The 14,689-nt window shown below is 41.1% G+C and overlaps 1 protein-coding gene across 1 annotated transcript; it reads right to left on the bottom strand.

Moving 5' to 3' along the window:
* Window positions 1–319: 319 nt before the first annotated feature.
* LOC110986998 (fucolectin-3-like) lies at window positions 320–9,026 on the bottom strand. Its single transcript, XM_022249372.2, has 4 exons — window positions 8,840–9,026; window positions 6,677–6,740; window positions 2,391–2,477; window positions 320–1,129 (listed from the first exon to the last, which is right to left on the bottom strand). The coding sequence occupies exons 1-4, from the start codon at window positions 8,930–8,932 to the stop codon at window positions 894–896; spliced, it is 480 nt and encodes a 159-aa protein (XP_022105064.1). The 5' UTR covers window positions 8,933–9,026; the 3' UTR covers window positions 320–893.
* Between the last annotated feature and the right edge of the window lie 5,663 nt (window positions 9,027–14,689).

The raw sequence follows: 14,689 nt of genomic DNA, 5'->3' as shown, positions 1-14,689 counted from the left end.
AAAACCACAAAACGATTTGTATCCCAATATCGTTACACCTTTTGTGATCTTACGTGTTCTTCAGCTTTGCCTGCCAATTTTTTTTAGGATGATAACATCATGTAATTTAACATCATGTGACATCACGTGTACCTCTCCTATTCTCATGGTGCCGATTGTAACAGGTGGGTTCATTAACGTCTGAAACTGAAGACACTGGACTGGATTGTTAGCTCTTGCAAAGGCACAAGGTGGGAATGCGAACACTGCGGTTACCTTCTTCCTTAGCCTTATACACACTTTATAATGTTGCACACAAGAAGCACATCCAATCAACTGCTTACATGCAAATGATACTTTTATTTGCTCAGATGAAAGGACGGACCAAGGACTCAGAAACGGAAGAATACTGAAATGTTCCATTATGCGATAAACCAAAAGGAAAGTAAAACCTTAACGTAAAATCCACGAAAATGTGAAAAGCAGTTTATTATTCGTCTTTGATCTTTAAAACCCTAAAGCAAAGGAAGACGCTCCTTTTTGCATCTTGTTGCAAATCAACTAACCATCGTACCCCTAACGAAAAAAGAGTGGCCTAAACATGAAATCACAAACTACCGTCCGTCTTTCATAATCCTAAGCTAATGTCCTATTACGAAAGTTTGTATGGCCAAGTGTAAAGACAACTGTCAACTATCAAGCAGGTGTTAAATTTGCAAGATAGTAGACTATTAAAGTGACAAATAATATTCGAATAACACCTATCTTGTTTCTACTACAAAGAGGTTCATCATAAAGTTTAAAACGAGACAGGGAAGGAAAAGAAAAGGCGACAGTTACTCGAACTTCTCCAAAACTGAGCATTGTCTTATTAGTTCATAAAGTCATGTAGGGAGTTATCAATCCTAAATGGTCTAGCAGTGTGGCCCTGACAGTGCGTCCACACTACCCTCACAGCCTTGCATGCTGGTTGCAGGCACAAGGATGTAGATGTACACGTAACGCGCCCATATCGGTCGGCGACAGTCTCTCAGGATGGACCCACCCGGTGGTCTGGCTTGACTGGCAGTGATCGGTGCCCCGCATGGCTGGTTCTCAAACGTGGTTGTGCCAGTCCCAGCGACAACAAAGGCGTCTTTGAGACTTTCACCTAAATAAAATACGCAAGGCAATATAAGCCTCATTAATCAACCCTGGAAGGGTGTACCTGCAGCTTCCATCTAAACAAGAATTGTGCTTGTCTTTGATTTACACATGCAAATATTAGACCTGAAATCAAGTCGGTAATTAATTGGCTGGGTGTGGTCCACCTTCCTTGCGTTGTACATGTACGTGGTGCCTACGCTGTGAGGTTGGGCGTGCAGTTTAACAACACAAGGGGACGACGAGTGCAACCTCGCTCCCCAATATGCGTGTCCCGCGGTGCCCAATTACCGAGTTGCACAATCTGCAAGCCCTTTTGTGCACAACATACGGGACTTGCTGCCAAAATTTGACAGAGCACTCTGATTGGCTAAGAACCCTAATAATATGAATATTTATTTATGGGACAGTTTGACGGTGAGGTGGTAGTTAGTCTCTTTCATTGAAGAGGGTGTTACACTATTCTAAAAAGATAGTTTACCACAAAAGAAAAAAAGATACTTAAAAGATTTGTTCTTGAACCGTTATGTATAATTTGTCTTTGCGTAGTAGTAAAAGGAATATCATTAGAAAATATGAAAGAAACTGACACTAATCAAATATTGACATCCCTATGTACAAAATGGATGAGTCTGCTTTGTAGTGTGAGCCACTATTGGAGCTCTCCATGGAAACATATGAATATGCAGTATAGTTGTTGCATAGGCCGAAATGAATATCCTTCCAAAATCAGGTTGATCAAGTCATTAGGCGGGCACAGATGGGGTCATGGACTGAGTGACGTGCTCCAGAACCCGGTACTGAACAACCCACAACGACTACGCGTCGTATCCATGCCGAATCAGGGCGGCACGCTGGATCCGTTGTTGGCAATGCGACCGTGAACAGCCGGCTCAGCATGCTGACTCATATCGGTTGTTCTGGACGACAAACACGACCAACGACTTACTTTCAAGTCTACACAAATAAACGCGTTCTACTGAAAGATACCTTGTTTGAAAAGCAACGTTCCAAACTTAAAAAAACAACTTCCAAAATTCATTGAGTTGAAACAATGAGTACAGAGAGTTGGTTTGAAGAAATTTCTCTTTTTTGAGACCTCACAATTATTTCCCCACAAATTATGGGACGTTCAGAGAGAAACGCGAACTGATTCATTAGTCTTCTGAAGAACGCAAAATCCATCATGAATCTTCATCCTATAGTACGTAACAATGAACATGTATTAGGTACGTTATTAACATTTAAGCGTATGGTGAGATACTTACTGCAACTCTCGCCAAGGTAGTGGATGGTTACTTTTGAAATGCATTGTCCTTTGCCAAGATCGACCTTCCACCACTGGGAGTTGGTTGCTGAGGAAAAAAATCAGGGTTGGCCGATGATTTTATTCAAATAACCAATTTCAATCGCAATTTAAATCGAATGATTTGTTTGAAAAAAAAACTGATTTAAACTGATCTAAAAACTGATCTAAATTAAAATATCAAGTTATGTTGGAAATGACAAATTGTTGATTTGTTAGTTTGTTTCGAATGGTTTCTCATTTTTCCAGGTTTCGCACATTCTAAACGGAAAATCCTCCTCTAAGTTTGAGTTCCTGGGTAACCAATTCTTGGGAACTGCATTTAAGTCAAACTTCATTTGAGTCTGGTTAAAACCAGGGCACTTCACCCCTGGTAACTGCAGTCCTAAAGGAATTCTGTGCTAAATGCACTGCACACATTTCCCCTGGGCTCAGGCAATATGTGAGGTTATTAAATTGCGTAAAGGGCCTATACTATTTTATTCATCTTACTACCGTCAACAGGGGTAACTTTGGAAGATTGAAAATCCTCATCGTTTCAGCTGTCCAAAAACAATTTTTTTTCTTTGTTGATTGGACACTTCTATTGTATGAAGCCTTATTGTTTAATTAAGCAATAGCAAAATATCCATCCACTTCTTTTGACAGTGAGTTGGAGCTTAATTAGTTGCTGCCAAAGTTATCCCGTGGTTCGGAGCACCTTTGGCAGGTTGCTGGAATTTAAAGAAATAATAATAAAGGATTGTAACAAAGTTTTACACATGAAACATTCTTCAGGCCAAGCCTCCAGGTGTATTCTATGATAATGTTAATTTCATAGAAATGTTTTGGAGTATCTTATATCATTCATATAGCGCGTTGCGAGTATATGACGATTACAACCAACGGGTGTGGCTTGTGCCAAAGTTACCCCAGAGTGTCAAAGTCACCCCGTTTATTATAAGTCATGACTTAAATTTCTAGCTTTAAAATCCTAATTTGTTTAATTTCGTCAAAAATATTAACACATTTATAAATCTGCCGTCGTTGGAACGGCAATTCATCTAACTCTGGTTATAAAACACCAACACAAAATTACCAACCCTGGATTAGACATTATATCAGTGGCGCAAATTTTGTGCTGGAAATTGGGGTTGGGGATTAGGAATTGTGGGGGGACGATTTACCAGGTCATGAAAAATTTGAAAAGCTGGGGATGACACCCTTTGACAATACATTAGGTAGTACATCCTTTTATAATTCTACATCAGAGTGGCATTATTTATGGCTTTTTATTGCTTATCCTTTTATTAAATGCTAGAGAATACATTTTGGTTCTCCAGAAGAGTGAAAAATCTTCAAATTCATCTAAATTTTCTCACCACGAAAAAGTGTATTAAGAGCGAGAGGGTGAGTCAGTAGAGAACATCCTTCTGGTCCAAAAGTGGGGGGGTGGATATATGCCCATGTTTTATACAAAGAGCGAACAGCTACACTTTATTTCCCTATTGTTGGAATATTTGTGAAATCCTTCCCTCAGTTATAGTTTGCTGTTGCCGGCCTTTGTAGCTGTAAGTCTTGCGGTGTTCACGATTCATGAACCTCGTAGAATTTTTGTGTGTGTGAACGGTTTACCACTTGTATTGTTGAATGAAAAATGCTATTTCACTAACGAATTTGTGATTATGCACGCATGCGCACAAATGGCCTTGGCGGTAAGAAGTGTGAGTGGGCCATTAAAAATGTACAGGGGTGCGACTTTGATGATCATTTTCTCTCAGGTTTTCTAGCTTTGTTCGGGTGTTTTCTTCACAAAATCCCATTAAATCGTGTTTGCTATTAGTTTCTAATTTAAGTGGATCTTTATTTCTCTGTAAAAAGCCTTTATAATCGTATTTTTTTCCTCTGCGCATGAGATTGCCGTTTCTAAGTATGTTCCACTTCCATCGTAGGTAGTATAAATTACATTGTTAGTGTTCTTGGAGCCAACCCGTGCATTTTTAAAACACGTATCAATGTTCAATGTCGACGTATACTGCATAATGAACGCATAAATCTGACTTCATTATAGTGAAAAGGTCATTTGGCTTTTGGTAACCCAATCCCATAGGCTTATGGCCCAGCGCAAACAAAGAGATGTTCAAACCATTATTCGTTGGGGGCGCTGTCGATCAAACTAACTCTGACCAAATCATCACCGGTTTATGGCAGGGACAGTTATGTCAAAGATGACGCATTTTCCGATTTCTTATTTTCTTCACTGTTTATAGCTTTAATACATCGAACCTAACCATTTTGTCATGCTTCCGTACATGTCTGCAAATATCAAATATCGTCATTAAAAAAACCTTAGATTAATGATGCCAGAGATAGGCATCTCCATATCTACATTTTGCGTTTTTACGAAGAGACACGAATACACGTGCCCACTGAACACATGAAAAACGTATCGCTATGAAGGCATAAAAGAAAGACCAATGAGGTTTTCGTTGTCAAGAAGAGGAAGCATCTTTGTTACATTCTCAGGTGCGTGAGCGGACACCCGAGCAAACATGGGTGTCCAGTCAAGTGGGTTTTTGACGGTCAGCGTTCATGCGTTTACTTGCGCAGACACAGAAATCGACCATTAACATAACACACGTTACTTTTGGTTTCAAGACGTTGGTGCTTGATGGCGGATAGTGCGCCCCCTAACGACTCATAATAAGACTGTGCGCCAGCTTGCACGAACGTGTTGGGAATCTTGCAGAAGCGTTTTAACTTGTTTTTTATTTTTCCCTCGGCTTTCCACGGGAACCAATCAGCACTCGCTACTTTGCATGCATAATAAATTTCGATGACCTCAGTAATACACCATGGTAAGGTCACATGCATCATGGCTGTCTGCAGTCCCGTCAACACGTAGACACGACAACACTGACGTTCGTGCGGAGTTAGCACGGAGTAGAACGGGTGATACTCAGACTAGGTTAGGCCTAGGATATGACAGAGAATGCTGTTCTTGGTGACCCATAATCATGTACAGTCAGTACAGTCAGTCAGTCAGTCAGTCAGTCAGTCAGTCAGTCAGTCAGTCCTTAGAGACCATATAGACCTTAACCTTCGAGGACAGAGTACTCGGACTGCAAGTTGGTTGTCGTTTTCTTGCTGCAAGTGTAGGTTTATTTTCTGCTTGTGTGAGTAATTTGGCTTCAGGCAGCATGCTCATTGTGAGTTGCAAAAAACGAGAATGTATTTTTTGCGCGGTGTCAGACAACGATTTTGTCTTCCCAATTGTTCTGCCACAGATATCGCAAACATGATGCAAGGCAACACAACTGTAGTCCCCGACGATATCTTTTAGAAGAGTGGCAATTTCATGTCTAATATGGAGTGAAAAATGTGTCTTACATGTCGCTAATCCCTTCCCACTAGCACAAACCAGACACTATCGACAGGGTACTTGTTCGCGTGAAGCCGCCATGTTGTTCGAACTTCGAAGTACATGTACATTTACATAATTATAATACCAAGGCTATAACTATTTAAGAAGATCGGTCGTTTAAATTACCGCTAATGGTTCATTAGGGAAACATTCCCATAGGAACGTGCACAAAATTTTTCCAACTTTACTGTCCCATAATTCAATACTCCCAAATCTGATCTGAACGAAACTTTGTATGTTTTCATTTTAGGCCCTAAACTATCATCTCTCAAAATATGGACGGTAAAATTCGGCCTCCTTCTTGTAGTTTGAAAATAGGGAGACACTGAAATGTCTCCCTAAAAGCCAATGTCTCCCTAATGTTGAAAAAATTACCACAAAATGTCTCCCAAATGACCTATTTGTAAATATTTGCATACAACTGCCTCATTCCCATTCCTGCAAGATTCCCAAGACGTTAGTGAGAGTAAGTTGTGCGAGAGCGCTCTTCAACAGAGATAAAACAACTATCGATCACTGACGTCTTGGACCAAGACTAAATGCACGTGTGCGTTAATTGAGTTCGGCCGTCTAAAACGCCCCGGGAGCGATTTTGACGGACACACAACTCTTGGTGGAAGTGTTGACGTGCACACGAAAAGGTATTGTTGTTCTCCACCGTTCCTAGGGCGACCCCTGGTACCCCTGGTACTGTATAATTTAAATATTCCACATATATTTGGGAATTTGGGGAAATCCATATGCCCGTCCCTCGTGAACGCAGTGACAAAGAGCATTTCATGTTTATTCATGATTTATTTACCAGCCCGACCGAGGGCTCGTAGGAAATGGATCAATTCACTTACCTGCTGACTTCTTTACTTCTTCGGCATTAACATCTAGAACGCGCTCGAGCACTTCCACCTGGTCCTGAAAAATTCATTTAGTGAAAAGACTGGATGACACCCATTGAGCACAGAGCAATTTGTGCGTAATCTCCTTGCACTCTGACCCCTGTGGCACACGTTCAAGATTTTGGGGAGTACATCGTACATTTCCTTTTGGTGAATATTGCTTGGGAAAAACTATAGTCTCCACTCCTTGTGCCACTTTTCCCGGTTAAAACTGGAGACGCTTATTTGAAGGGTTGAACACTTGCACACTATATGTGGGGCTATTTGTTCTTCTTTTTAGCGATATTGCAAATATTTTAGTCATTGAGGAAAAATCCAAAAAAATCTCCTCGATCCGCTGCAAATTTTCGGCTTATCACAAAAAGTGGGGGAATTATTCAATAGCCCATTCCCCCTTCTCATGAAGGTGGGGGGATCTTTACCCCCATCCTGCGGGAATTACGCCCATGAATAGAAACCTTAATTTACGGTCTCAATCCATTCCTCAGGCCCTCGTCTGGATTTAATCGCGCTGGTTTAAAACCGTTCCATCAGAACTTATAACAAAGGTACTTTTCGGCTTCTATTCCAACGACACGTTGATATGGCGTGCAAACTTAGCATTTTATCCGCGTATGCAGATATCTCTGTTCCTAATAGAGATATTTCTACAATAGAGATATCTGTATAAAAACATGACGTATAATATCTATTAGGAATAGAGGTATCAAGATAGAGCATGAAGATAATAGATTTACACTAAACGTCGAGGGCGACCTGCTGACCTCGGAAGCGGGAACTTAATAGAGATATCTGTATTCTGTAATGGAAATATCTCTATTAGGAATAGATCTGTTGATATAGAGATATATAGAGATATTTCTATTCAGGGAATAAATTTGCACGCCATACGTTGACCAACTAGAATGTTGACTTAGAAAAAACAAGAGATAAATTTTAGGGCGTGGTATGATTTGATGACGAATCAACTATTGCCTGCTAAATTGAGTATCAGAAGGGGGAGACATTTTAACCCTTAGAGAGAAGATGCCATGTTCGTGAAGCACTTTAGAAATTGTACAATACAACCTTTCTTTTGGGACTGGATGGGATGAGGGTTCTTTTACGTATAAGACAAAACTTTGGGACAATTTTTGAGAGCAATACGTCCAAATTTTTGACCCTCTACACAAAACCAATGTACGCCACTACATTAGGGTATTGTTGTCTAACCAGTGAATCAGAATTCACTTTATTATTACGACATGATAAAACTTTCTGCACGCAGGTGGAAAATAAAAGGCAAACGTATACCATGCATGTCGTTCTCCAGGAATGTGTATCGATGTGATTGTAAGACAAGTACAGGAAAAGCTCAAAAAAACTTAGGCAAGTAACACTGCATTGCAATTAAATTAACCCACTTGTTGTATCCTAGCCCGAGTAAGGAATAAGATGTAGGTCCTATTGTATCTAGACACACCTTCGGTTTCTGACTGGGAGTTATATACCGTCACACTTAGATAATTCCATAATTGTAAATAGATGTATAAGCAAGCAGTGCTGGAATAAAGGTGAAATCTCTCTCCTCTCTCTCTCTCTGTCCTGTCGTTTGACTTTGTCTGCGTTTCTGACTACATATTACACCACTCTTGCGACGTAGCCCTACTCAGAAAAGTGTCTCTATTATTCTGTTATGCAGTTTACTGGTTAAGAACTGACGGATCGAGATTGACTTGATAGACATAGAAAAAGCAGTTGTGACATTGAACAATTATAATATCAAACACGTTCTTTCCAGTTCAATGCACCGTTTTAGACGTTGGATCATGGTCTCTCAGAATTTTTAGATTTGACATACTAACATTTTCTGTTGTAATTCCACAGTTTTTATTCAAAGCCAAACACTCCTTTTAAAACGGTTATATTTTAAAATTGTGTTTCTTTCGTTTTTACATACTCCTCTCATTTTATACTTATTTAGTTGGTATTCTTAATTTCACTTATTTATATCATATCTACATGTGAACTGTGACTCATATTTTATCAATCGATTTGGTGTTTCTCTTTTTAAAATTCACATTTAGCCAAATTACTCTCTGTTAAACCTACCTCAGTTAAAACAAATCAACTCACCCCATTAAAGGCGGTGACAAGGGAAAACCCTGCGAGTCCCAGCGCCAAGACTACAGCAGCAACCGATTGCAACATCCTTGATTCTCTCAACATCAGAAACTTGCTGCAGGAAGTTACTCTGACGCCCTTAATTAAGTCCGCTCAACGCAAACGAGTCAAGCCACCGAAATGAAGGAGTGGCCGATGAAATCAAGTGGAATGTGTTATTATGGGATGTATATCCCATAATGATTACTTTGTATAGAGAACTAGTGCGCATGGCCAACAACGCACGCCACTGAAACAGGGGCGTGTTTTTGCGAGCCCTAACCAGGAAGATATTCAAGACGGTCCACGAGATAAATGAACTTGAAACAGTCATGCTAAAGGGCCAAAATGGCAAGGAATGAGATGACCTTGGTGTTAGACGTCATTTTCTACTCGACATTGACGTATTTCTCAGCAGCGCTGCTCCCTCTTTTCAAATTCTAGTAGAAAAATTGTCTACTCTCCTCCATTTTGAACCGGTGCTGAACCAACTCCAACCTTCGGTTCTTGTTTGGTCAGAATAGTGACATCACACAAGCATAACCGAAGTCGTGAAAACGTTTAACCAATTACCAAAGCCGAAACAAACCAAAACACTCCCAGCACTAGGCATTATTATTCTTAAGCAAAACTAATGGATGTTCTAATTACAGAACGAAACGACGGAATGAGATATAACCAGTAATACTGGAGCGAGCTCGAGCATGCACGGTGAATAGTCCAGGTAAAACACGTAACGGCAGAGACGTGTTTTGAATTCAGTCACTAATAAATGTTGCTCCTAGATCAGAAACTCAAATATCTGATTCTGCCCCAGTTTCACTCGATGAAAAAAAAGGTTCAAGTAATTTCCTTAACTCGGCAGTCCCTCTTTGGTGCAATTCAGCCGCATTAGAGACACAGTTCGACTTCAATTTCCAACGCGTGTACCATTACTTGCAATGCAACAGTATTATGTGATTTAATTGTGACGAATACCGTGTGATAAAAAAGCAGAAACAAATAAAAGGCCTAAAAGTCTTTACTGAAAGCATAGCTTAGCAGCTGGGACTAGTTTTCGATTAAAATTTGATTTTGAACCTATTCACTTTTTGTTAAAAAAGTGAATAGGTTCAAATCGTTTCCGGGTCTTTCTGCGGTTTTAAACGTACTAGATGTGCAATCACACTTTCATTCCCTCAGAAATTAACTTTGAACAGTTGCCATCCTAGACTAAAATCTTTAAGAATTCATAAACTGCGGAAGCTGTGAAATATCGTCACCATTTTGTTGAATAGCAACGCTCGTGGGTGATGTCTCAGGCCATATGCTACTCTGTTTTGGTCACACATCGCTTGAGCTAAATGCAATACCAATGCAAACAAACATCATTTTGTTTGAAACATGTTAAACATAATATGTATAATAATTTGCCCTTAACGACGTAACTCAGTACTCTCCCGATCGAATGTTTACCATCAGTCAGTTTATAAAAGATCGTCTCGATGTCACAGTCATCTCCGTAATAAGCACCTAGCAAGGTATACGCAAGAAAGAAATAGAATTCGATGTTGGTATTGGATGGTAGGCCTTCTGCCGACATAAAGGTAAATAACACACATCACGCCACTGAAATGGATTTTGTTAGTATTTGGTATCGGTCTCGGGCGGTGCTCCAACATATCACATAAGTATTATACATCACGTAAACAAAGTGCCGTGTTGTAGGCTTGGCTCAGTTGTCGTGAAGAGAGTTCCGGAAAGCGAAGCTCGGTTTTACAAAACCTCTTGTAAAATAAGCGAATGGCTGAACAAAATCGCACAGGGTGGTAAAAGTGTCAGTACTACTTACAAAAAAAAAATACACAGAACGCCTGAACCATGCCTTTACAAGCATGGTGTCATTTGAGCATCCTTTTTTCATTTCTTTTGATTTCATGTCCAACTGCATGAGCCCTTTTTGGCTCCCAACAGAAGCAAAACCTCTTTTTCTGCCGCCAACTACATGTCTTCATTTTCTGATGAAGAGAAGTATGAGACAGAAAATCACAATGTTTTCCCAATTTATGGGGGGAATTGCTGATTGGAAAAAATATGTCTGTCGCAAAAACAAAATTGGAAAAAACAATACATTTCGTAAAACCAAACTTTGGAAAAATATACAACTTTAAAAAAACCCACTTAAATGGCACTCCAGGGCTTTTGTAGTTTCCAGCAACGCTGACACTCATATAGTCTAATTCCATGCCCAAAGATTCCCTGATCCCTCTTGATAAAAACTATTTGGGGTGCACCCTTGTAATTAGGCCAGAAATATGTCTGCCGATCTCATTAATAAAAGTTATACACTCAAAATATTCTATATTTGAGGGTACTGAGAGCCATGGAACTGGGGAATTGAAGAAATATGAGACTGAACCTCTGGGCCGGACTCAGGGCTTCCAATTCTGAGCAATTTGGATGCAATCAGGTCCGAAAGTGGCACTATTTGAGCCATTGTGCAGAGGGATGGTTTTTCAAAATGGCTCCTTTTCTGGACAGGGACATTTTCTGCATTTCAGGGGTGGTCTGCTTCTGGTGAAAATTTCTCAAAAATTCATTGGTCAACCCCCCGAAAATTAAAAGGAAAATTAAAGAGGACAAGTGGAACATCATTTTTCTGTGCAGCCTGAACACCTGTGAGAGTTGTGAGTATTTTTTAAATATTTGTGAAGTGTGGGGACTTCTCACTGCTGTCTATGGGAATTTATTTCTAGTGGTGCACCCTTAGGTCAGACATCACCGACGGATATTAAAAGATATGACGTAAGCCTAGGGTCAGGGGTCACAAGTAGAGAGCCTGAGTGTGTTCTATTCCATTGTGTTATATGTGTGCACCTTGTATATGTAAGCATTTGCCTTTCGTCGTCAGGTCCTGATTCTTCTTAGATTCTCCTTTGGGAACCTTCAGTTATATTCTGCATTTCGCCTGGCATTTATTTCGGCCAAGGCCACCTTCGATTTCTGTGTAAAGTCAAATATTGTAGGATCAACAGCTTCCATTTGGATACGGGAGTTCACGTTCAACAGCTAGCCTATTTACTCGGCCTGGAATAACCGAACGCAATGGTACAACCTGAACATGCCGATTATATAGACGGGACGACTTCGGAAACTGGAGGAATGTCTCCAGTCACGTGGACAATGTGTGATACCTTGATTCGTCGAGTAGTTAGAGTCATCGGGTCTGGTATCCAGACTAACACTCATGTCGCGGCCTGAAGCGCCCCCTCACGTCACAAGCTGAGAAGGTCGGTTTATCTTACTATGGCTTTAAGAATATAGTTGTTGGGTGGCTCTGAGAGATGGTGTGCCCTTGCATGGCAACAGTGGTCATTAGTTGGAACCATGCACAGACATATAATGCAATCACACGTATGAAGCCAAACCACTGTTCACAGCCATGCACACATGTACGGGGCTCAACCAACCATAAAAAGCTTCACGTGTGAAGCTTTTCACCAGTAGGCTGTAACATTCGGGCTCTATTTTCCTGGACAAAAATCCTCCCTGTCCACAATTAACACACAGAATTCGAACCCAAATCCCACAGATCACAACCATTAATGCTGTAACCGCTTGATTACCACAGTTCACAAAAGTTGCTGGTGTTTTTACTGTTGGTTTATTTGTAATACCGATGAAAGGCTGCACATTAGGAAGCCTAATATTACATTGGACATGCGCAATACATACACGACCATGGTGGTTGGGCTTTTGGTTGCGTTGTATCTCCTTCATCAAGCAATGCGCAAAACGATGAATAGCAGCGCGTTCGGTGCGAATTGCACGTGACGCGCTTTGATTGCATGCATTTTTTTGTTTTTGGACATTGTGCTCAAAAAAACGCTCCCTTTTTTACTCTTTTGTACTCGTTTCTTTTCAACTGTTGCAACCGCACTGTCTCGAATCTGCATTGGTCAGATTAAGTAAACAGAGGATTTTTTTCTCAAGCGAAAAATGGCTTCTTAGAATTCGTTGGTTGGAATTATTCATCTGAGCTGCGAGGGATGATTTAGCCCACGCTTTTGGATTTAGTCGGGTGCCGTCTCGACGACGGTACACTGGCTTTTGTTTTGAATAGGAGCTGTCTGTCTATGTGTTTATAATGTCAGTGGTTGGAACTCACCTCGCGCGTACTGATGTCTTTACCTGCCGGGACGGACTGAGCATCCGAGACCCATCAACTGATTTTACCATTATCTCGATCTATGCTCTTTGATCAACAGCAGCTCTCAAAGTTGACCGTTCCACCAGCAGTCGTTGGGTAGTCTGGAAGCATGGGTTCAGATTTTCACTTGGATCCAGACAGAACAAAAGTTGGTGTGGATTTTACTTTACATGTGAATGTACAAGGGACGATACTACCTGAGTGAAGATTGACAATATTTATGCGGAAATCTTGTCAAAAAGCACGAGCCGTGAATTGAAGTGGCTGGTAGCTATGCAACCAATGGGGCACATGCGTATGATTTGGCGTATGATGAACATAGGTAATACGGCCGTTTCACAATAGTGCGCCACCAAGAGTTTGAAACGCGTTGGCCAATCACAATGCGCGAATTTGTCGACCCAATGCGCGTTTGGAAAGATTCGACAAATTTCTTGCGTTATGATTGGCCAACGCATTGCAAACTCTTGGTGGCGTACTATTGGGAATCGCCTGTATTCAATCGACCAGGGCGTAATCCGAATACCCATCACGGTTAGTAAAGGAGCCTTCTTACAGCAAATTGCCACAGTATGAAGCATGCTGATTATGCATGCAAACAGGCGCCTGGATTACGTAACACTATCGACAGCATTATGCAGGGTCGTGGGCACAAAGGGGGAAAAAAGGAGGCCGGTTGGGCTGGCCTGCCTGTGTAGAAGGATAAAGCAAAGATCGTATAGCGCCAAAGGCGCAAGATGGATCACTCTGCCCAAAAGATGTAATTAGCATAAGCGCTATTTGAAGCAAGCGATACGCCTGCGCAGTTTACAGTAATGCTTGGGCGCAGGTGCAAGTGCCTGCCGCGGCGCTGTGCATATGCATTAATGTGCATTGCGCAGGCATATCGCTAGCTCTAATGGTCCTGTCATTACAACGTTTAAGTGTATTTACGGTGAAGTTCGCCATCTTGGGCAGCTTGGGATAAAGGAATGGTGCGGCATCTCGAAGGGTAAGGTTTTTTTTTTCTTTTCTCAGTTTGTTTCCTGTTGGCTACAGCAGCTATCAGACCAGTTCACGCCCCAGTACCCAGATAGCTTGGATCCCAGTTCCCACGCCTCAGTGATCACCCACAGCATATAAGCAGCAGCACAGTTGGATCGCGTCAGTCCTGAAGACGAACAGAGCCCTCACTGTCCGAAACGTCGAGTAACCAGTTATTTTCAGAGCTGCACATACTCAAAACAGATATTTTCCACGTGGTGTATCCGCAAACACTCTAGCTTATCGTTTTCCACCATGCAAAGCTTGAAGAGCTACTTGAATGGTTGATTGATTTAATGCCCAGATTTCTTGGGCCTTGAACAATGTTTTATTTAAAAAAAAAACGCTCAGTTAAACGAATTGTCGGTTTGAGTCTTGCTAATAAGCATGGTACCTAATCGCATAATGCGATAAGAATATTACTTGCATGTTTTGAATGCAAGTAATATTGTGTTGGTAAACGATGTGTAGTCGGATCGGGTACAACGCTATAATCAGCAGGGGCCCCCATGTGGTGTAGGCGAGGGGCCTCGTTCCAACCTATGTATCCCTCTTTTGTAGCTTCGTCCATGCCATGTGACTACGTCTCTCATTACAATCAACACACAAAG

Source organism: Acanthaster planci, linkage group LG14, assembly GCF_054643075.1.
Source record: "Acanthaster planci isolate LZ-2023a linkage group LG14, COTS_SCS, whole genome shotgun sequence".
In the NCBI taxonomy this organism is placed as follows: domain Eukaryota; kingdom Metazoa; phylum Echinodermata; class Asteroidea; order Valvatida; family Acanthasteridae; genus Acanthaster; species Acanthaster planci.
Note: the sequence above shows the minus strand (reverse complement) of the source record. Positions and strands in the feature narration are given on the sequence as shown.

Coding starts and splice junctions, on each gene's coding strand:
- LOC110986998 (XM_022249372.2), bottom strand. CDS start 8,932: ATGTTGAGAGAATCAAGGATGTTGCAATCGGTTGCTGCTGTAGTCTTG. Junction 6,741..8,839: donor TTGTCACCGCCTTTAATGGG/GTGAGTTGATTT, acceptor TGAATTTTTCAG/GACCAGGTGGAAGTGCTCGA. Junction 1,130..2,390: donor CTACCTTGGCGAGAGTTGCA/GTAAGTATCTCA, acceptor TATTTTATTTAG/GTGAAAGTCTCAAAGACGCC.